General features: G+C 47.2%; 1 protein-coding gene across 1 annotated transcript in view; it reads right to left on the bottom strand.

Annotated features, from left to right (window-relative positions):
- The window catches only part of Pepd (peptidase D), a 135,407-nt gene that overhangs the window by 60,781 nt on the left and 50,325 nt on the right, over positions 1 to 24,301 (bottom strand). The window contains exons 8-9 of the mRNA XM_057762671.1: positions 16,897 to 16,972; positions 14,607 to 14,653 (exon numbers count right to left, since the gene is read on the bottom strand). Coding sequence (XP_057618654.1) covers positions 14,607 to 14,653; positions 16,897 to 16,972 — 123 coding nt within the window. The remainder of the gene's footprint in view (positions 1 to 14,606; positions 14,654 to 16,896; positions 16,973 to 24,301) is intronic.

Below are 24,301 nucleotides of genomic sequence, written 5' to 3'. Positions count from 1 at the left end.
GAAAAAGAAAGAGGCCATGATTTGAGAGAGAGAGAGAGACTCCCTCCCTGGAAGTTGGAGTTGGGCTGGAGTGAAAAAAGGAAAGGAAAGGGGAGAAATAATATAATTATAATTTCAAAAAAATTATTTAAAAAACCCAACAGCATTGTATGGACCAAACTGAGGTTGACTACTGAGCAGAACCCAGAGGCTACCAGAATATAAACTCTGGCCTTTGCCATGATAAGTTCCTCAAGGAGGAGGCCTGTCCCTCCCGCTACAGAGGAGGCAGAGGTGGGAGGCTCACACATTCAAGACCTAAGCTAGGAAGTAGGTTCAAGGATGATCTGGACAGCTCAGTGAGACCCTGCTTCAAAAGTTAAAAAGAAGTAAGCAGGGGCCAGCAGTGTGGCTAAGCAGGAGGGTGCCAACACGGTGTGAGGCTGAGGGAACCTACCCCAGAGGTTGGCCCACGGGCCAAAGTGTACCTTGATAGGTGCCCTAAGAGCCGGGAGAGCTGGTGAAGATCACACCCGACTCCTTAGCCCTCCAAAGCCTGTCCACAACTCAAATGTCCACTCTCCTTCTTCTGTACCTGAGTACCTTCAGAAAGCGTCCGGGGCCACCTGGCATCTCTCAGGCTGCCGAGTGGATGGAGATGGAGCCACAATCCCTGTTGTGGTTAAAATATAAAATGTCTCCCTAAAAGCTCCAGTGTGGCAGGCTCTCCCAGCAGGCGGTCCTGGTGGCAGCTGATGGATACTAGGACACTAACTTGTCACTGAAAAGTTTATAGCTGGGGTATGAGGACGGGGTGGGGCTGGTTAGAGGAAGGGGTCAATGAATATAGCCTGACCTTGTTTCCCTTGGGCCCTCTTCCTGCCTTCCATAGCTGAGCAACTTCGCTCATCCACACTTCTACCAGGGCTCGGCAGCGAGGCCAAAACTGTGAAGTCTCTGAAACTGTGAGACAAAAACCAGTTTTTCCTCACATTGTCGGTGTCCTCATGTTCTTAGTCACAGTGGGGAAAAATAAACAAATAAAAACCTCACTCCCTATGGGGAATGAGAGGAAATTCAGACAGCCTCCAGCATGAGAGAGACGTTTTGTTCTACCAAAGATGGCTACATTCCCATAACCTCCACCATGTAAAACTACGCGCGTGACCCTCAACATTCCTGACTCAATTTGCTATCATACCCTGCCCCTTCAGGCCCATTTACAAAAATCAGCCAGTTGTGCCAGATTGTGAGGTCCAGCTCCCAGCAGTGGGGTTGAGATGTTACCACCTGTGCTGGGAGGAAAATGAAGTGAGCTTTACGCCTCCCCCACTTAGTCCGCAGGTTTGGATCCTCTTTTGTAACAGGAAACTGCCTTGCGGGTTTACTTTACCTCTGCCTGTTTCTTTGTGTGGCTCTGGGAATATTCTCTTGCAGTGTTGGTGAGTGTGGGGTGGGGAGTTAGGGCTTGGGAGCACAGTCACAATGAGGCTCAAGCTGGAAGGGGGTTAAGTTACAAATGTCAGCGATCCCTTATAAGAGGCGACCTGGAAATCCATTGATTCTACACAGCTGAAGGTCTCTAAAGAGGCCTGGCTATGTTAAAGGTCTTGAAGACTGCTTGACCTTGACAGAGCAGAGCTCAGAGACTGTGGCTCAAGCCTAGAGCCAAAATGACTCTGGGCTATCACTGCTGGTCGATGGCCTTGACTCCTGTAACTGACTAACAGGGGAACTTTTCAGAATGCAGAGGCAAGCTTTGGAGACCCCTACCCTCTGCTGTCTACCCTCTGCTAGAACACAACACCAGAAACCTATAGATTTTCCCACTTCACTGTCCCCACCAATGTAACTGGTAAATGTGTTGATATGCAGCTTACTTCTGCTTAGTGACTATAAAACGTCATACACCCTCTTCTATAGTAAAAATGCCACTCAGGATAAATTCAATCAGTATTTTTGGGTTATGGTCATTTATACTTGGCTCAGAATAAGGCAGAGGCAGGTTTTCAGATGAGCAAGAGGAAGGGCAGTAATAATACCAGTAATGCCTTGTAGAAGCCCTAGTCTGTGAGAGCAGGATTTCAAAGACGCACCAGAGACAAAGACAGGTGTCATATGGGCTTGCAGGGACAGCCCCAGGCCTATGTGCATGACTTCTGCCCACAGTTGACTGCCATATTACTTTTAATAACACAGAAGGAAACCACAGAGAGGTGGGGATTCGGGGGATAAACCATCACCTGTCTAAGCCACCTGACCTAAGGGGTTATAAAGGCTTGCTGCTGGGGATGGCCAGGGGGATAACAACAGTAATGATATGCCATGTGATGCTACCATTTGCGTAGGACTACTGGCCCAGAATACTGTCAGCAGAACAGCCTTGCTGACCATCAAATGTCCTTGTCTCCATAAGCCTGTCACACACATTACAGTCTGCAGGCTGCCCCTCCTTCACCTCATCTGCTCTGTGTTAGTGTGGTTGCTCCTCTAGTCAATGTTGATGGGCTGACGTCAGAACCCACCCTGAATCTTGCTACCTAAGATGTCACCCACTGAAAGCTTTACAAGGGCCCCTCTCAGGCCTTCGCTCTAGGAGCCTCCCTAATCTTTGTCTTCCGAGAGCTGGTGAGTGTGCTGATTTACCCTCAGACTTTCTGAGTACAGTCCTCCTTCTGAACAGCACCAAGAGAGAGCCATGAGAAATTCCATCTCTCTCAAGAATCCTAGGGGCAACTGTCTAGGCAAAAAGACTAAAAGTTCTCTAGAAAAGAGCAAGAGGGTAACTTGTCAAAGACCTCCATCATTTTGGAAACAAAGACCCAAAACTCATTTATGCCAACACTGGTCCCAAAAGATTTTCCCACATGTGAGATACCCAAAATATGGAGCCAAGACTGCGCAAGCACGAGGCTGGTGAGTAAAGGCCACACAAGCCTTTGCTAAGACAGCCTCAAGCTGCTGCAGAGGACGATCCTCTAAGTCAAATGGCTGCCGTTTTCATGAGTTCAGCTGTGCCCGCCAGAAGAGCTATCACAGTGGGGCTTACTGAGGGGATGATCCCTCATAGATCTGAGAAGAGGTGGAGAGGGTCATGAGACCCTCACCAGAATGTCCCCCCACACCCGCCAAACAGTGTATCTAATTCTGCCCTAATCTCACGTAGCCTTGGGGAGGGTCAGAAGGATATAGGCTGCGAAAGACTCAAGAAGGGTCTCCATGTATGCAGCCACAGGGAAGCCATTATGCACGTGGGGTGTAGACCTTCTAGTGTAGCTGCTTGAGGGTCACCCCCATGCTTGGCTGTAACCCCACCCACTGCTCTATAATAAAGTCACTGGTTCCCCAGAGTGAACTCTGATGGACTAGTACCTCAGTTTGTCATTGGGACCTGAGCAGGAAGGGTAGGTGCTGTTTATGTCTCCCCCAGGGAAAGAATTTTAGCAACACAAGTTTTAATCACTACAAAAGAATGTACACATGGAAAGCAATTAAAGGAGATATAAAGTCATATAAAACCCACCACAAAACCACACAAGTAGGAGGGAGAAGGAAAAAGGATTAAAAGGCAAGTGCATGCTCAATTTCCAATTCCTTAATTGAGACAGAGATATGAACTAATTCTAACACAGAGAGACAACAGAGAAATGCAAGTCATCTGTTTCTTAATTTACAGGTGACTCTGCAGAGAAAGTGGGACGCATAGGAAAGAACACAGAGGACACTTCAACTGTTCAAAGCAGCAGGAAAAAAAAAATCAAAGCTATAAAGTTAAAACAGAAACCAGAAAGCAATGGGAACAGTGGGGAAGAGAACAGGCATGCTGCTTCCCCAGTAAATGTGTTGGAGAAGACATTTTCTGTCTTTGTTTTGTGGTTGTTGCTGTTCCCTGCAATGCTGGGTTCCAAATCCAGGACCTGGCTCACACCAGGCTGAGGCTCTACCAGAGACCTACACCTCAGCCCACCACAGTAAATGTGACCACGGGCTCTGCTAACACAGGCAGGCAGGCCCTTCTATTTGACTAAACTCCAAATAAGAAGCGAAAGGAAATACCGAAATAAAGGAAGAGGGGTTAGAGACATAGCTTAGCCAGCAAATGAAGACCTGACTTCAATTCCCAGAATCATTAGAGACGGTGTTTCTGTGCCTGTAAGTCTAGAGCTGGGGTGGACAGACAGACAGATCCAGCCCAGGCTGCATATTGAGTTTCAGGTCAGTAGATGCCTATTTCAAAAATGAAATAGAATAGAGGAGGGCTGGCAGGTACAGCAGTTGTCCTGTGTGTATAAGACTCTTGGGATCTATCTCCAGCACCACAAAATAAAAAAACAAGTAATAAACAAACCAACCAACAAACTTGGGGCTGGAGAGAGGGCTCAGCAGTTGAGAGTACTTGCTCCCCTTAGAGAGGACCCGTTTGGTTTCCAGTACCCACAGGGTAGCTCACAACTTGCTGAAACATCAGTTCCAGGAGATCCGATGCCCTCTTCTGGTCTTCACAAGCATTGCATGCATGTGGTGCACTTACAAGCAGGCCAAACACACAAAATAAATAAATAAATCTGAAAAAACAAATAATGCTACATGTCTGGCACCCACCTTTTATCCCAGCACTCAGAAGGAAGAGGCAGACAGGCCAATTATATAGCAAGATCTTGTCTCAAAAAAAAAAAATAACAAAAACATAAAATAAAACAACAACAACAAAAACCAAAGTAAACAAAAGAACAAAGATGCATCAGGAACTATAACACAAAGGAAGCATATAATACCAACAAGAAAATCAGATGCAAGTAAAATCAAGGACTATGATTAAATAGTTTAAGAGGGATTTCTTGCACTATGTGAAAAGGTGGACTATAATGAACACATAACATGCAGCGCCATATTGCATACCTCCAACTGCCTGTCTTGGAAATGAGCGTACAAACCCAGCACTCATGAGGGAACTCATAAAGCATATCTCTTGGTCTGAGGGCAAATGTAAGGAGATAAGAGAAAGGGAACCAGATGAGGCTAGAAACCCGATGGGTGTGCACCAAAATATCCACTCTAAATTAAAAACTAAACAAGTCTCAGTACTCTAAAATACTGACAAAAATACTATAAGACAGGAAGAAAAATCTTAAAGTGAATTTAATTAGTTTTTTTAAAACAAAGACCACATTTTCTTATTACAAATGGTGACAAACCCAGTAACTAATAACAAAAAGTTAACCAAAAAAAATCCAAAAACATCAATCTGAAACAAATTAGTATATTTCTCGGGTCAAAAAACAAATCAATCAAAACTCACTAGAATATGACCAAAGCTGTGCTCAACAGTAAAAAACTAGCCCAAATCTATTTATTACCAGAGAATTGAGAAAGAACTAAGATTCATCTAAAAGGTTAAAAGATGGATGTTCAAAAGCCGCTTTGGAAAGGGAAGAGAAAGGAGTTAATGATGAAATTGGAAATCCATGAGTCAAATAAACAACAGAACCAGAAAAGAAATTTAAGAACAGATTGTATGAAAAGATCAATAAAGCAGATCCAATTGTTACAAACTCATCAATAGAGGAGGAACGTGGATCCACAGAGGGGAAGTGAAAGGACATATGACTAGGGATACGGAGGAGAGAATTTAAACCTGGGAGACTAGAATGCATCATTTAAAATCCTTGGTGAAAGCAAAACCCTTCCATGCACTGACCTTCCAAGGGGAGCCTGAATAGTCGCAGGAAAACCCACCACCCACAGCACAGGGATGTTATCCATCCTTCCATTTTCCCTCCCTCCCTCCCTCCCTCCCTCCCTCCCTCCCTCCCTCCCTCCCTCCCTCCCCCCCTCCCCCCCTACCTCCCTCCATTTTCTGGTTTTGAGAAGGGTTTCTCTATGCCCTGGAACTAGCTTGGTAGACCAGGCTGGCCTCAAACTCACTGAGATCCGCCTGCCTCTGCCTCTCAAGTGCTTGGAATTAAAGGCGTGCGCCACCACTGCCCAGCTTCTATTATCCTTTCAAGGGACAGTCAGGCCCTATGCTTTATATATCGCTCCCCCCAAGAAAGAAACTTGGGGGCAGAGGTGGTCTTTCCCCCAAAACTATGATCTTAAAATATGGCTAAGGGGTAGGGGGTCGGAAAAAAAAAGCATTTGGAGCTAAATCTTCTGTTCTGGGACTGTTTAAAATGCAAATAGAGAATGGTAATAGGGTGACCCCATATGGTGGCTATTAAGAGTTGCTGATTTGACCTGTTCTCTGTACCAATATCTAACTCACTGAGTTCACTCGACCAGGCTATAAAGGGTTATTAGTAAAGACTTCAGAGGAGGAAACTGAGGTACAGCCTGCCCAACATCACACAGCTGGGACCCAAACCTAGGACACCTGTCTCTAGGAACGCTAACCACAAAACTACAACCCCTCCCCCCCAATTTCAGCTAGTCTAAAACAGCAACGTGCCCCAGCAAAGCAGAGTGTGTGCTGGGAGGCTGTACTGGCTCTGGCAGAAGTCTACCATCAATCACCCAAGGCATGCCCACTACTAAATCTTGGTTGCGCTCTTTAAAGAAAATTAGTTATTATTTTATGCGTATGCATAAATGTGTGTGTGTGTGCCCACGCATCCCCTGGAACTGGAGTTACAGATGGCTGTGAGCCTCCGTGTGGGTGCTGGGAACCCGAACCCAGGTCTCTGCAAGAGCAGCAGGTCTCTCCAGCCCCCAATCCTGGCTTCTGGCATGATTCTCTAGTAACAGCAACTAGCATTCCTTAGAGGAACGTCTCCCTCAAGGGCTTGAACAAAGAATAAACAAGATGAGCCTGGAGCATCTTGCAATCAGAAAGAAAGCCAAGGGAGTGCTCCGAAAGCAAAATGACAGGTGTTTATCAAGGGGACACAAGAGCCAAAAGAAAGAGCCTTCAACTCTCAAAGTTAGAATGACTGAAACATTGAGATGAATAGCCTGGGCCCAGATTACATTCCAAAATCTAAAATAAAACATCCAAGAGTCTAAATAGAAATACGTATAAAATATTGAATAAATAACCAGGAGAGAAGAGAGCACCGTGCACCAAGGCCTCATAAATAAGGCATGCGGCCCCTCGAGGAGGGGAACTGACTCCTGCTGCCTAAGTGCAGCCTGTGCCTAGAGCCTTCTGGCAGAGTGAGCACCCTGGAGAGGGAAGGGATGGGAGTGACCTCACAGGGAGAAACCAGACAAAGGCAGGTGACGGGATGTGTCATGTGACAGCATGTGGACTTGCTCTTTTCTGATGACAGGGGCACCTCACCTGGGATCTTCTTCCGGGTATCGCACAGCCCCACTGTCAGCCTGAGGGGCTAAACTGGGGAGACATCCTTCTCATTACCCAAGCGTGACTCTTTGAACCTCTCAGGTCACCACAACAAGGGCAATGTGAGGGGCTGTCATAGCTCAGAAGAGCTCCAGGGAACAGTACAACTAGATTTTATAGGCTTTCCCGAGCCAGGAAAAGGACACTGGGTGAGAACTAAGGAAATTAGAGCAGATTAGCTAGCAATAACCTCACTATCAGTGATGCTTCCATAGCAACGTCAGCAAAGGTGAAGACAGATGGGACTAAAACTGTTCTTAAAAACACTTCCTGCTCTTACAGAAGACCCAAGTTTGGTTTCCAGGACCCCATCAGGTGGCTCACAACCACCTCTAACCTCAGTCCCAGAGGTTTTGATGTCCTCTTCTGAGCTCTGGGGACACCCCTCCCTCAACATACACAGCACACAGACACACCCATAAACAGAGATAAAATAAAAATGTTAAAGACATTTGAAAAAATAAAACAGAAAGGTTCCTGAATATCTCCCCCACCAGGAAGATGCTTAAACGGCAGCTGATAACACTCCACACCCTTTCCTGATACAATCTCCAAGCAAGTCGTGAAGACAGCTTCCTTGAACTCTTGATAAACATTTATCTGAAATCAACAGAAGCCCTAAGTGATGAAACTGCATGTCCACAAGGTGCCCACTGGGTACTCACTGAGGTTCTGGGGCGGGCGGCACCTCTAGTACTGGAAAGGATGTGTGCTTCAATTGGTGTTGTTTCCAAAGCCTGAACTAGTTCATCACTTGACCACGAATGCCTGTGTGCACTCCGGGGGAGGTGGGATGGGGGTGTTGCTGACCTCTGTCATGGCAGACTACCAAGGAAGTACGGGCAAGAAATCCACACTAGGCCACCAAGGCCATGAAGGGTTTTCCATACCTAGATGCGGGCTCTCAGTGGGCTATCCTTTCTAAATGAGCCATAACACAGCTCTCAGCATACAACATTGGCTGAGTGCACCTGTGTCTGATATGGACAATAACCAGGCTCATAGAGAAGGGCAATCAATCAATCAATCAATCAATCAATCAATCAATCATCTCTTTCATGGGGCCCAGGTCTGAGACAGCCTGCTCACTCACGATACCTGTCCCCAGAACCTCCATCTCCACAAAACCCAACTATCTTTTTTAAAAGGGAGGGAACAACAGTAAACTAAGGACAACCTCACTGGAGCCCAGTTATGCTCAGGCTGAAGCCAGATTAGGTCAGAATGTACCTTATTGGGAAACTGGGCATCTCCAGAACCTTCCAGGAAGGAAGTACCTATGAGTGACACCTATCACCAACAAAACCAAATCTTGTTGAATGACCCATGAGGGCTTCCAACTCTGGCTATGGACACACAAAGCCAGGTCTGACCTCATGCCCAGTAAAGACAGCAGAACAAGAGGAGGACAGTGTGAGCACACAGGTCATTCTTCAGAGATGATGGTGGTGTGCTTACAGGGACTGATGAACAAGGAAGCAAGTATCTGGGCACAGTGACGAATGTCTAAAATCAGCACTTGGTGGGGGGCGGGACAAGCCAAGGAGGCTTTTGAATTTCATGTCAGCCTGGACTACATAGTAAGATTTTGAAAAAAAGCAAAGGCTGGGGTTATGGCTCAGTGGTAGTGTTCTGCCTGTGTCCAAGGTCCTATTTCATTTCCACAAGACACAAGAAAGGAATAAGAAAGCTGGGTGGTGGTGGCACACACCTTTGGGAAGCAAAGGCAGGTGGATCTCTGTGAGTTCTAGGTCAGCCTGGTCTACACAGGGCAGCCAGGGCTACACCCCCGCCCCCCCCCCCTAGAAATCCTGTTTCAAAAAACAAAACAAACAAAAACAAAAAAAAAGAGGAATGTGAGGAAGTAAGGAGGAGGAGGAGAACAAGAAGAGGGAAGGGGAAGGAGAGGAGGAGGGAAATAAGGAAGAGGAGAACCTGAGAAAGCTCATGGCTCCAGGAATCTGTCAGAGCAGCCAGGGCTTGCCTACCCAGTGAGGGGTGCACTGGGGCTCATAGAGTCCATGTGCTGCAGGCTGCCTGCTCCCCTGCAGCTCGGACCTCAGGGAGAAGCAAGTGGGGCTTTGCCTACAGGCTCTCCAGCATCCCTCCTGTCCTTATTGGAGCTAAAGTTCCTAATCCTTACCCACAAAGAACCTGAGCTGCCTAAAGCAAATATGGCTAGGATTCTGCAACCTAAGTCCTTGCTAAACTGGACGCTTCGCCACTGTCCCAGCACCTGGGGACCTGGAGTGGACTGGACAAACTGGGGGGTGAAGTTAGGGGGCCACTAGGGGTGTATGTGTATTTACATGATGTATGACGGGAGTGCGCTAGTGTGTGTAGATGTGATGTGTGCACAGTGTGTACACAGTGGGCATACAGAAGACATGCTTGCGTGGTGTATACGTGGGGGTGTAGGGATGTGTGTGGAAGGCAGCAGTGTCTAGTGTGTCTAGGGGTGTGGCATGCGTGTGATGAAGAGATGGAGTCCCTCAGGCTATGTTCCTACCCCAGCTCCCCAAATTTGGACCCAACAGGCACCCTGAGGACAAATGACACATGACTCACTCCATCTGTCCAAAGGGCAGGAAAAAGCAATAAGACTTTAATTTTAAAAAGGCACAGCTGGGCAAGTTCTTCATTAACACGGGCCTAAAAGAAAACAGGAGGCTACCACTGTGAGCCTTTGCCTGTGATGGGAACCCAGAAAAACCCAGACCTAGTGGAGGGGTTCCAGACAGAACTGAGGGTCTGCTAAGAGGGATGGCTGCAGGAGGGGAGAGGAGTAGGGTGGAGCAAGGCCATGGGAACAAGGTCATACCCACAGAACCTGTCTTTACTCACACTACCCCTCCCCTAGCTGTTGAGAGCCCCAAACGGCCCCCTCACAGCTGGAAGTGAGGGAGACAGCAATCCCAATTAAGGTCCCAGGCTGTCAATGGCATCAAGTTATTAATCTCCTTGTACTAAATGTGAACCAGGACCTGCTTACACAGCCAATTGAGCATGCTCTAAATTAGTGTTTGCAGGTAATTGATTCAGCTGCCAGCCCGGTGCCAGCCGGCTACAAGCCGGTTACGCCACTAACATTAAATAATACGAGGTGGTAAAACGGACCGCCTGATTGGGCCTGGAGTCGGATGCTGGGTGAGCCTGATTTGTCCAAACATTAACATCTTATTGGTTTAACACAATTTACTGCACCTCAATTTTGGAAAATGATTTTCATTTCCTTGCTGGCAGGCGAAGCGCAGAGGAGAAGGTGGTGTCTTCACAAATGACATCAGCTAGCTTACGCTTTTTTAAACATGCCTTCAATATTGTATAATAAATCTCTGATAATTAAAAAAGGGGGGGACAAGGCTTAGAATGTGATCTCTAGCTGGCATCTCAATCTGTGAAGTTGTTTGTCCTGGCGCTGCCATCCTCCACCCCAGCCTCCAGTCCTGGCTTAGAATCTTTCTGCCTACCCCCAACCCCTCTGTGTGGCCAGCAGGTTTGAGGAATACCCACCATGAGTGCAGGGTTCCATTAGCACACACAAAAAGGAAGCTCACTTCCTTTTGGTCCCACTTTGAGTCCACTGCCCACATAACACTTGGGCCACCCTGGGCAGCAGTCCAGCCCGTGTTAAAAGGGCCACATCCCCTGGGTAGCCAACAACATCTGCTTTAGAAGGCTTTGATTTCTAATTTAGGACAGTAATTCTGAAGACTCCAGTGGCATGCAGGGTGTTAGAAAAATAGCTCAGATCCTTTTCTTCTCCATCCACCCATGCATCCATCCAAACAACTCAGACGTGTTTCCTGACACCAGCTACTGTACAGGAAGATGAGATACAGCTCCTGAGGCATCTTCAGGTTCTCATGAATGCAGACTATGCAATGGAGCCAGAAAGTGACCCAGGCAATGACAGACAGGCCTGCCTGTGGGAAGAGAGCTTGGGACTAAGAATTAGTCCAATTCATGGCTAGAGGTGTTCACAGGGCAGAGGTGTGCCCTTCTGAAATGTAGGCACACATCCTCAGATGAGATGACACCCATGGACAAGTATCTTCCTACTGCTTCATGTGTAGACTTTTCATCTCATTCTGCTTACCATTGCTTCCACTCTTCCCTTGGGCACGCCCACTTCCCCCAGCCCCTTTACACTAAGATCTCAGAGACCCAATGATCAGGTGCTCCCACTGGCTGAGTGGGACAAACACTATTTTCCTCTAGAGCAGTGGTTCTCAACCTTCCTAACACCATGACCCTTTAATACAGTTCCTCATGCTACAGTGACCCCTAACCGGTTATAAGATTATTTCACTGCTACTTCATAACTGTAATTTTGCCACTGTTATGAACTGTAATTAAATATTTGATATGCAGGGTATCTGATATGTGACAACCTCCCCCCCCCACCACCACCACCAAAAGGATTGCAACCCACAGGCTGAGAACCACTACTCTAGAATCTAAAATTCTAGATAGTCTACTGGGGACACAGGTGGATGTGGCACACATTGTACACGTTAGAGAACCACCTGGTCATCATGGAAATCTGTCCACTTGGCACCCTCTGTGTACCTGGTCAGACATCTCCCAGCAAGCCAGCTAAGCTTCAGGCTATCCATAACTCAGGGATCTAGTCACCAAGACAAGGAAGCCTGAAAGCTCTCCCCAGGTTCAGCTCCAAAAGGATTCAACAGCCTAGTACAATGTTCAGGCTCTGTTTGAATCTAAGCTTAAAAAACAAAAAAAACAACAACAACAACAAAAAAAACAGTTTTACAGCAATGCAGACCAATGCAAAACATAACCCTAAGAAATTACAGTCAGGGCACTGGAAGGAGGACTTGGGTGGTCAAAAGCATTCCCTGATCTTCCAGAGGACCCACAGCAGGGGGATCCCCAGGACTCAAGGGTCAGAGAGATTATCTTCTGACTTCCACAGACATGCTCAGGTGTGCATGTGCCTTCACACACACTAACTAACTAAATCACAGACAGTCTTCGGAAGAAGAAGGGGGCTCGCTCTAAGAACCCTGTGGATACCAACCAGACTCCCCAGATGGCCAAATCCTTTGTACACAAACATCTCCCTAATACTTCAGCACAACTGGAGGTTACTTATAAGGCCCAACACTATGTCAAATGGCTGTTATACTGTGAGGCTTAGAGAAAAATGACAACGAAAGGTCTGTACATGTTCATTTACTGATTCATGCTAAAAGAAAAAAAGGTGTGCCCCAGCCACAGATGTCAGGTGGCTGAATCTGTGATGCAGGATGCTCAGGTACAGAAATCTGCTTACACTGTTAATTTGGTTAGATGGGATAATGGCAGGGTGGTTACAGAAAGGAAAAAGTCTCACTGACTGAGAAACCCCCTGAAATACATACATGGGAAATGACATGATGTCTGGGCTGTTCACGTATGCCAGCAAACCAAACCACAAACACAGAACTAAACAACAATGGATGAGGACCTCGGGGTTCGTTATGCTATTATTAGTCCTGTAGGTTTCTGAAAAACAAGAGCCCTCCATTATACCAAGATATTTCTTGTCACAGACCCAAAGCCCATGTAGCCCTGCTAATAGCTGCAGCAGGGTTAGGGTCAGGAGCTAAGGGAAGAGTGTCTCAGGGTCCCTTCCAGACCCAACCCCCAACAGCACAGGGCACAGCTGTCTGGCAGGCAGAGATTGTGAGGGCCCACACTGAGGTAAGCTATTCTTGCTCTGATTTCTTGGCTATTTTTATTTGAGGCATCTGTTATGGGTCACTATGAGTCAACTCAACTGAGAACAGGTTTCTGGGGCAGTGCCAGTCTGAGGAACTCATTGGTCCTCCTCCCTCCCTGGGCTAGCAGATCTCTTCTCACCTCAGATCCTTCAGGAGGGACGGGGAATGCTGTGCAAACTGCAATCAGAGACTGTGCACACCCTTCCCCAGTGTCCTTGGTGAGACAGAGCCTCAGCTTTGATGGACAGCTGTTACATGCCCCCTCCGGGGACATCACATCAGCAGAAGAAAGCCATTTTAACAACTCCGTGCCCTTCAGGGAAAGAAGAGAGAACTAGAGACACTCAACTCACCCTTCCGTGTTAAACTCTAAAAAAGAACTCCATCTGTAAGCCCACAGTGGACAGATGTGTCATGCTGGCCACTGCTGACCCCACCTGGGCCTCAGTGCTGCTCCTGGCACCGATGTAGCAGGCAAGGCCATAGGTGTGGGGTGCATGATAGTCCTTCCTCTGTTACTATAATAAAATACCCAGGACAGGCTATTTTATAAAGAAAAGAGGTTTGTATAGCTTATAATCTTGGAAGCTAAAAGTTCAAGATTAGGCTAATTAATAAGAAGCCAGAAATTGGGCTGGATGGTGGTGATGAATGCCTCTAATTCCAGCACTCAGGAGGCAGAGGCAGGTGGATCTCTGTGAGGTTGAGGCCAGCCTGGTCTACAGAGCGAGTTCCAGAATAGTCAAGGCTACACAGGGAAATCCTGTCTCAAAAAAAAAAAAAAAAGGAGCCAGAGACCTGGGTGTGGTCAGGTGGTCTCTATAATAATCCTTTATCAAGAAGTAGCTGAAGCCCTCTGAGTACAGGACACACAGTGACATGAGGACCTCCCAGGACAGGGGACCTGGGATGGGTAGGGTGACTCATGTCTCCAGTGTCACTTCCCAGAGCTTCCAGTGGTGTGGTCACCGGTGGGAGACCCAGGATGTGGGTGGGTGGGTCTGATCTGAGTCAAGGGATTCCTTGAGCATAAGCAGCCATAAGTCCACCCCTGGGTCCTGGAGCAGAGCTGGGCAGCCCCAGGAAGCACCCGGGCATGCCAACCTGCGTGTGGCAAGTCTAATTGGGGCTGAAGGCAGGTAGGGCTCTCCAGGGTGCTTTATGAGACACTTAACCATCCCTCGACCTAGTCGCCAGAGCACAGCAGACATAATGGTGGTGCTTACACATAAAAACGGCAAGCTGTTTTACTAGTGGCTTTTGGAGGCACAATAGCAGCTATTTAGTAAAGTTTCCCCCCAACAAATTACAGAAAACAAAGTCCAAGAGTGGAATGATGGGACACTAAACCAGCCTGGAAAGTTATCAGGGCCCATTACCATCAAACACTCTGCCGGGAGCCAGAGAGGTGGCCACCCCAGAGGGATCCCAGTGCTGCACATAATCCCCACTTGGTCTGCACACAGTGCGCCAGCCCCCCATCTGTTACCTGCTTGGGGAACATAAACAGCTGGGGTGTTTACATTTTAATCTTTACGCAGAGACACACAGCTTACCTTTCCATCTCGTATTCTTTCATTCCCACTCTTACCGCCTTCATTACCTAGAGTGTGGGTATGAAGCAAAGACATTTGTATTAAGCAGATAACTAACACGGCCTTATAAATAATGTATAACACTGTTTCAAAAGCTCTTCTTTAAAAGAAAAAAAAAAGGAGGGGAGATCCATGCACAGTGGTGCAGAAAAGTGACAAATTGGACCTTTTAGCAGAGTTTATTTAAACCATTGCGGAACACATTCATTTGGAAGCTGATAAACCCCATGCTATGGCTTGCAGGCGGCCAGCAACTTAAAGACAAAAGATCTGACCAAGATGTTTGGCAAATCCTGAATATTAAGAAAGGGTTTATGTTGGGCGATGGTGGCATATTCCTTTAATCCCAACACTTGGGAGGCAGAGGCAGGAGGATCTCGTGAGTTTGAGGCCAACCTAGTCTACAGAGTAGTTCCAGGACAGCCAGGGCTACACAGAGAAATCCTGCCTCAGAAAAGAAAGGAAGGAAGGAAGGAAGGAAGGAAGGAAGGAAGGAAGGAAGGAAGGAAGGAAAGAAGGAAGGAAGGATTGGTTTTAATTATTATTTATTTTCTTTTGCCTATATTTTTACTTTTTTTTTAAACTTTATTTAATGCGCACTGGAGTTACAGACAGCTGTGAGCTGTCATGTGGGTGCTGGGAATTGAACCCGGGTCTTCTGGAAGAGCAGTCAGTGCTCTTAACCACTGAGCCATCTCACCAGCCCTTGCCTAATTTTTATTTACAGAGAAATTCGCTGGGACAAGAGATTACCTGGCCTTTCAACCATCCTTGTCATCCCTGTCACCAAGCTGTGACGGTCCCTGAGCAGGCGACTATCCCAGACACCTTGAGTGGCTTTGAAACACTGGCTTCTGTCACATGTGAAGATGTTTTTGGAAAATGGGTGATGGGTAGGTAGACTTGGTAAAGCATATTTGTAATACCAGCACTCCGGAGGTGCAGTGGAAGGATCGTAATGTAATTTTGGGACGGCCTAGGCTACATGGTAAGCTCAAGGCCAGCCTGGGATATATAGCAAGACCCTGTCTTTCAAAACAAAAAGAAAAGAAGAAACAGCTCAGTGGTTAAAGAGTGCTTGCTGGAGTTTGGATCTCAGTGCTCACACTGGGCAGCTCACAACTGTGTAACTCCAGCGCCAAAGGATCGATCACCCTCTTCTGACCTCCAAAGCCATTGCACTCATATGCACATGTATTACAGACACACATGGAAATACACACAGGCACAAATAAACAATAATCTAAATTTAAAAAATAAGAAAAAAGATGGTGGTATGGTGGTTTGAATAAGAATGGCCTCCATAAGCTCACAGATTTGAATGTGTGGTCACCATGGAGCGGTACTTTTTAAAAGGTTTAGGAGGTGTGGTCTAGTTAGAGGAAGTGTATGGCTGGAGGTGGGCTCTGAGGTTATAGAAGCCCATGCCAAGCCCAGAGTCTCTCTCTTCCTGCTGCCTCTGGATCCAGACGTAGAACTTTCAACTTCTCCAGCACCATGTCTGCCTGTGTGCCACTATGCTCTCTGCCGTGATGATAATGAACCAAACCTCTGGAACTCTAAGTTAACACAATTAAATTCTTTTATAAGAGTTGCCATGATCATGGTGTCTCTTTGCAACAATAGAACACTTGATAGGAGCGGAAATTGCAGTTACAGACAAAAGATGCTTTAACATGACTGGGAAACGCCAGCATGCCAGGAAGGAGAGCCCTGCTCTCTTGGAAGTAGGAGCATTTGGTTGGGACAGTTCCTGAGGACTGGGATCATGACCTTTATGGAGGTGGGTGCCTCAAGATGGAGGGAGCAGAGGCTCTTCAACCCTTCCCTGCACCCACCAAGAAAGAGAGAAACTTCCTGCCTTGGTGTCCAGGCTGTGGTCACTAACATTTATCTCCCTAACAGTTCTCCTGCCACAGCAATGCAGTCTGTGATGGCTTAGATGTGAAATGTCCCCTATGGACTGGTGGGTCTTAACAGTTGGTCTCCAGTGGGTGGTGCTGCCTGGGGGAGGCTGTGGAGCCTTTGGGAGGAAGGGGGTGCCAATGAGCCGGCATTGAGGGCTACAGTCCAGACTTACTTTCACCCTAGTTGATAAGCTGAGATGTAAGTCTCTGCATGCTCCACCACTGTGGAGTCACCCACCCCCATGAGTGACCATGACAGACTGTGAGCCTGAATACAGCCTTCCTTCCCAACAATTGGAAAGGTCATTACTGTTCCGCCCAACCAGAGCTGGTACCCAACTCACCTCACGGTGGGCCTCGCTGGAGATCCGGTTTGTGTAGCGCAAAACCTCTAGTTCCATGTCCGTCTTGAACACCCGGCTGCAGAGAGAGAGAGAGAGAAAGAAAGGGCCAAGTCAGTGACCCAGCAGGGCCTAGACCTTTCCAAGGAGACTGACCACCACTTCCAGGAGCTACGCCAGAGAGGCCCAACACCCATAACAATGTGTGATCCTGAGCTATCCAGAAGAAAACCTGGGGGAACAGAGCAGCTGCGCCTGTCCTGGCTCCTGCCATGGGCAGGCAGCCTGCAGGAATGATGGCTGCCGGCAGCTTGCTGAGGGCCCATCCTGCCTACTTGAGAACAGAATCTATATGGCAGAGGTGCTGGGTTTTAATCAGGGTGCTGCTGGCATCCCGGGGACCTGCCCCATTGACCAAAGGTACCCCTTGGGTCTGCCCTGTTCTAGCCCTTGGGGCAGCCCAGGTGTACCATGTGATTCAGATCTTTGACCAAGACAGGGTTGGGGAGTAAGAGACGAAGGGGACGGCGGGTCTTTCGACCCTGTGTGCAGGTACAACATGGAAACAGCTAGTCTGCAGAGACCAGGAGCCTGGGGAAGGCAAGAGGAGAGAAGCGAAGATGTATCAGCAGAGGACCCTGAGGAGTCTCCTACAAGGCAATTCCAGAGGCATCTGGGGAGCTCACGGCAAACTCCTGGTAATGTATCAGCTTGGGTGTGCCGAGTTTCCAGGCCCTGCTGCAGTCTTATCCCTAAGTAAGACTCACGTAAAAGGAGCAAATGCTTGTTCTCTGCCTCCACCATCTGAAGTAACTAACACCAGCTCCATGGGCATGGAAGGCATGGAAGGTACTAAGAGCACTGGCAGACAGACCAGGGACCCACTGCACCCCAGCTGTGGCTGAGATGCCCCACTCTTTGCCTTGTTTTCCTCGTCTGTTTGCCCGAAGGGGCGCTGTGAGAATTAAAGAGTTGGTCTTTTTGTTTGTTTGTTTGTTTTAAGACACGTCTCATTATGTAGCCCAGGCTGGCCTCAAACTCTCCAATAGGTGTGTGCCCAGCAGAGCCTTGCATTTGGAAAGCACCAAGAGCAATGCCAGGCACCGGCCAGAGCTGTGTCTGGCCCGTGAGCAGAGAGAAAAACAGAGCTGCCACCTCATCCACACTGCTCACCTGAAGCCTTAGATGAGCTGCCCTCACCCACCGAACTCTACCCTTCAGTTCTCACAGGAACTGCTCCTGGGACCCCAGTTACACGCAAACCCACAAATGGCACACAGCCTCCACACATCCTGTTGGACTCAGGGCCATCTCCTGATGACTTGGCTTACCCAACACAAAGGACATGCACAGTGAGGGGTGCTATGCATGGTTCAAGTAGAAATGACAAGAAAATGGGGCTCTGGAAGTCTACTACATGGTGGCTTAGATCTGAAGTGTCCTGCAGGGGGTTTATGTTTGATTACTTGCTCTCCAGACAGAGCACTATTTGGGGGAGAATTTTACGTATGGACTAAATGGAGGACAGGTCACTGGGGCGGGCCCTTAAAACATACCACTATTTCCCATGAGCTCTCTCTGCTTTCTGGTTGGCAGGGAGTGAGCACTTCTCCCCACATGCTCCTGCTGCCCTGATGCTCTGCCCAAGAGCACAGGACCAAATGGCTACGGATGAAATCATGAACCAAACAAATCCTCCCCCTCCCTCCAGTGGCTCTGGGAGGTCTTTTGGTAACATGGACGCAAAGGTGACTGACAGGAGTTGAGACAGCCACCACAGGACTCACCACAGAGCACGTGAACAGTGTGCACAAAAACAGTGCTGGGGCAGGACCGATGGTCCAGGGGATAGCAGAGGCTAGACCAGGCTGTTCCCATGACTTCCTTTAGATTACATTCAACATGGTGCTCAGTAGTTTCAAGTATTGGGTTTTAGAATCTTCTGGAATTCTTCCCCACTGTGGCTGGCTGAACCCATGGAAATGGGGGATAACTTTATTTCCAAATATAGCATCTACAGCAGGCCCATCAACAAACATGAACACAACTTAGAAAATAAACACAGTCTCCTTTCTTCTTAAATTGCCGTTTGCCGGGGTCTTACTTATGCAGGTCCCCTGCACGGCAACTACTTTGCCTAACTCACCCTCTCAGGCACCACGGCACTCAATTCCCAACAGCTGAGAGAACTGGTAGCCAACCAGTCCTCTGCAGGAGTCTCAATGCCCCCTTACTTCAGTTGGGGATGTTGCTGGTGGGTTCAGCTTAGGTATGCATGTGTCTATAGCCCAGTCCACGCCTGCTCCTTCACCAAGGGCCCTCCTCAGTACACTTCCTGATCAGTTTTCCAGGGAACTCAGACTAAAAAGACATCTTCATTCCCATTTTGCAGTCAGGTAAACTGAGACTTAGCCAAAATAATATCAAAGGCTGTATGGCCCACCACTCTGCCTCAGTAGTTCTCTTGTCCTTACACTCCACACAAAACAGGAACTCTATACTCAAACTACAGATCAAATACAACAGAAATGTCATGTTCAACCATTCAAAAGTTCAGGAATGTGAGATATAGTTCCAGGCACACATCAGCAAATCAGATGATGAATGGATATGAGACACTTTTGAGGTTTATTTTTATTGTTATTTTAAATTATGAGGATGTCTGTGTGGGGGTTTGTACATGTACACAAGTGTCAATGCCTATGGAGACCAGAAGAGGGCGCTGAATCCACCTGGCCGAAGTTAAAGGTGGTTGTGAGCCATGATGTGGGTGTTGGGAACTCAGGTCTTATAGGAGTAGTATGCATTCTTAGTCACTGAGTCACCTCTTCAACCCCTGGGATGTTTTCAGAAAATGGCATTGTTCTGACAAGCAGCAGAAGGTAAGGTCACCAGCAAGTCAAGCAAATAAACTCAGTGCTCAGAGTATGTGGCTTTGAGAGCATCCACGAGTACTAGGTGAGTTCATTTCCACACAGAGACGCAAGACGCCTAAGAATGCTCAGTGATGTGCTGAAGGAGACACACAGTTTCCCTCTCAACAAGAGAAGAAAAAGACAAATAAAACTCTGGGCTAACCCAGATGCACAGGAGTTATAATGACTCACAGGGCTGTCAGGGTAACACGGTGCACAATACCTCCCCGTGCAAGTGGAAGCTGGAGTCTCAAGGTGAAGCAGGCTAACTCAGGATTACTGCATCTTCATGCAGTGCAGTCCTTCAATATATCCCAGCACTTATCCTACACTTACAGTGCCGCTAATGTCCAGGCTGCAGGCAACACGGATATGACGGAGCACACTAAATGCTGCCAATGCGAATGCAGAAGGCAGAATGTTCTGCCGCACTGCAGCCACCCCTCTCAGAAGTCAGGACTATCTATCGTCTGTACCTTAGTTGTCCCCCTAGAGGCCAATACTGAAGCCCCAGCCCCAGCCTGCAGTGACATGGAGGCATGGTAGAACCTTTACCGAGTGGGCGGGGCAGAAATGGAGGAAGGTGTGGTGGTCAGGAGAAACTGGGTGGCTAGTTATTTCTCTCTTGATCTTAGCTTGAGTAGCTCTCTTTCAAAACACATATCTGGCCTTACCACAGACCCAGAGCGGCATGGACCTCTGAAAATGGAGCTGAAACAAGCCCTTCCTCCTTGACATTGAATATCTTGGGGGGGGGGGGGTTGTCACAGTAGCAGAAGGATGACTAAGAATCATGGGTAAGAAAATGTCACTACATCCAGGGAAGATATGGGAACCACACTGGGTGTGTCAAGGAAAGTGGGGAAATTACTGTTTATAATTACTATTATTTTTTTCGGGGGGGGGGGCTCAACAGGGTTTCTCTGTAGCTTTGGAGCCTGTCCTGGAACTAGCTCTTGTAGACCAGGCTGGTCTCAAAATCAGAGATCTGCCTGTCTCTGCCTCCCGAGTGCTGGGATTAAAGGCATGCGCCACCACCTAACTTTTAAAAAAAAAAAGGCTTCATCATTTGCATATTTTATAAATTTATTTATGTGTATATGTGTGCCTGAGCATATGTATGTGCATCATATGTGTGCAGATGCCTGAGGAAGCCAGAAGAGGATGCTGGGTCTCCTGAAACTGTAGTTACAGGTGCTTGTAAGCTCCCTGATAGGTGCAGGAACTGAGCCCAGGTTTCTCTGCAAGAACAAGGTCGTAGGGTTTCTATTATTGCAACAGAACACTGTGACCAAAAGCAACTTGGGGAGGAAAGGGTTTATTTCATCTTATAGCTTGTAGTCCAGCATCCAGAGAATTAAGGGCAGAAATCTCAGAGGCCAGGGAGGGGTACTGCTTACAGGTTCGCTCCCCATGGCTTTCTTATAGCACCCAGGACTACCAGTCCAGGGGTGGAACCATCCAGTGAGCTAGGCCTTCCCTCATCAATCACCAACTAAAAACAAACACACAAACAAAAACATCGCAGGCTTGACCACAGGCACAGATTTGGTGTGTATATTGGGGGGCATTTTCTCAATTGAGGTTCCCATTCTAAACTGATTCTAGCTAGTATCACGCTATCATAAAACTAGGCAGCATAAACAGCAAGCACTTTTTACTGCTAAGCCATCTCCCTAGCCACTCCTTATTAACCTGTTTTATACAGGCACACAAATTACATAGTTATGGGTACAACAAGGCATTTCAATATGTTTAATGATCCTATAGGAATAATTAGCAAGTTATAAAAAACCCTCAGGCATACATCTTTTCCATTATATTTTATTCTATTCTGAGACAGAGTCTTACTATATAGACTAGGCAAGCTGGCTTTGAACTTGCCATCTTCCTCACTCTGCTCAAGTGCGAGGGTCACTGGTACGCATCACCATACATAGCTACATATCATTTCTTTATACTAAAAAATATTCAAAAATTCCTTCCCAGTGGCTAATTCCAAACAATCAGTTGGCTGTTCTCAGTCCTGTCTCTCCAGCTGCACCCTTGTGCCCACTAACTGCCCCCTCTCCCCACACATCCTTTCCTTGCTCTAGCTATGTTGTTCCCTAACTTTTAAAAGCATACAAATGCTGCTTTTACCTTAACGAAAGGGGTTTATTGGGGGGGGGGGAGGTGTACCAAAGGGGAATAAACTAAAATACGGAAGAATTTGTCTTCTTTGCAGTTCTGGGGTTGGGACCAGGACCTCGTGTGTACTAGGCGAGGGCTCTACTGCAGAGCTCCGTGCAAGCCCTGGAAGTCTACACTGGTGGCTATGCATGGGGAAAAATCTCTTTGTTTTGCTACTAGAAGTCTGTCCTTGAGGAAGGTTGGATGGTGATTCCAGGACAAGAAGGCACTGACAGCTGGGAAACATTCCAAAGCTCTGCATAGACCACAGTCACGGTGATGTCTACGCAAACCCAGTTTTGTGGTTTGCTCATTTTTATTTTTGCTGTTATTTTTACCTTTTACAGTTATTGTCTCATCCCAAACATGTAAGATTTATGGCTCAATAAAGCACAGAGGAAATGGTAAGAATCCTAACCAAAAATACATGCTCAGAGTTGAAGATGAGCATGGGATGTGATGGGGGCTTCCTGCAGGCTAGGCTTATGAGGGAAAGGAAGATGATGCAGAGTGCACAGAGCAGGTCACAAAGGAGAGCCCTGTGTGTGGCCAATTGGCAAACAGAACCCAGGGAAGAGCCCAAGAAACCACAGCACTAAAAGCCGTTCTGTGAGGGATGTCAGGCAGGGTGCATGGCCGGTCTTCAGTCTACCTTCCCTGTACTATTCTGCACTAGAGGAACCAACTCTCTTTAAAAAAAAAAGGAAAAAAAATTAGTATATATTAATTATACAGAATGATGGGCTTCACTTTGATATTTTTGTACTTTCATTTTTTTTATAGTAGTGCAGGCCATCCTTGAACTCATGACTCTCTGGCTGACTCAGCCTCCTAGGTGAGTGGATCAAAGGCATGTCCATCATGCCGAGTTTCTTGCAGATATGTGTGCAACGTGCCTTGTCCTTTCTTGCTCTACTGCTGGACCACTTCCTCTTCCTAGTCCCCCTTCTACACACACACCACACAACTCCCTACCCTCCTACATCACACTCTCCCCCACACACACATACCTTAATCTAAACTCTACATAGGAGGGGGCTGTGTGGTGATAGTTCCCATTCTGAGCCTTGATTATTTCACGCAAAACGATCTCCAGTTCCATCTCTTTCCTGCAAATGACGCCATTTTGTCCTTTGCCGCCGAGTCAAGCTCCTCAGTGTACACACACCACATTTTCTTTCTTCAGCTGCTGGTGGGTTGATTCCACAGAACAGCTGTTGTGAAAGGTACAGCAATAAACACGGGTGTGCAGGTGTGTCTTTTGGTAAATTCTGGATCATACAGTACTTAGTAGTTAGTTCTATTGTGTTTTTGAGGAACTGCCACACTGATTTTCACAGAGGCTCTACATGTCTACATTTGTACTGACTGAGACAGCCTATAAAGTGGCAGAAAATTCACCCGACAGGGTTACTACCCAGTGTTCTTTAAAAAATGAAAAGTAAAATTGTCTTCACTAGGGTTTCTATCACATGAAGAGACACCATGACCATGGCAACTCTTATTATAAGAGAAAACATTTAATTGGGTGGCTTACAGTTCAGAGGTTTAGTTCATTATCATCATGGTGGGACATGGCGGCATACAGGCAGACATGGTGCTGGAGAGGGAGTTGAGAGTTTTATATCTTGATATGCAGGTATCAGGAAGTAAACTGACTCACTGGGCCTGACTTGAGCATATATGAGACCTCAAAGCCCACTGCTGTGGGAGCTCCTTCAGCTCCTTCATCCAGTAGCCTTTAAGATACCAGCCCACTTGGGCATCATCTCTTATACTATAAATGCAGCTGTAAAGCCTGCGCTCACTCTCTTGCTTCTGGCTCTCACTTCCGGCTGCTGGACTCTGTTCCTGTTCCCTGTTCGCGCACAGGACTGTGATCTAGGACAGTGATCTATAAGTCTCCCATAAATAAATCTTTATTATATGTAATTCTGAACTGGTGTGAGATTATTTTGTAACTTCTGCCATCAGCCCATCTCCACAGTGGCATGTTCCTTTCAACAAGGCCACACCACCTAACAGTGCTATTCCCTTTGGGGGCCATCTTTTTTCAAATCACCACAAGACTGAAAGGATAAATGGCCCAATCAATAAATGGGCAATGTATGGAGCAGGCAGTTCTGAAAAGGAGGCATACAAAATGGCCAATAAACACATGAGAAAAACCTTCAGCAGCCTCAGCCATCAGGGAAATGCACTGAGCTCCCAGCTCACTCTGCCAGCATGGCTATCTACCGAGAAAACTAGCGGAGCTCTTTAACAAGGTACATATACTGCTTGGGTAACACTTTTAAGTCTATAATGAGGAGCACCATGTG

Source organism: Chionomys nivalis, chromosome 2, assembly GCF_950005125.1.
Source record: "Chionomys nivalis chromosome 2, mChiNiv1.1, whole genome shotgun sequence".
Lineage (NCBI taxonomy): Eukaryota > Metazoa > Chordata > Mammalia > Rodentia > Cricetidae > Chionomys > Chionomys nivalis.
This window is presented reverse-complemented; position numbering and strand designations above follow the sequence as displayed.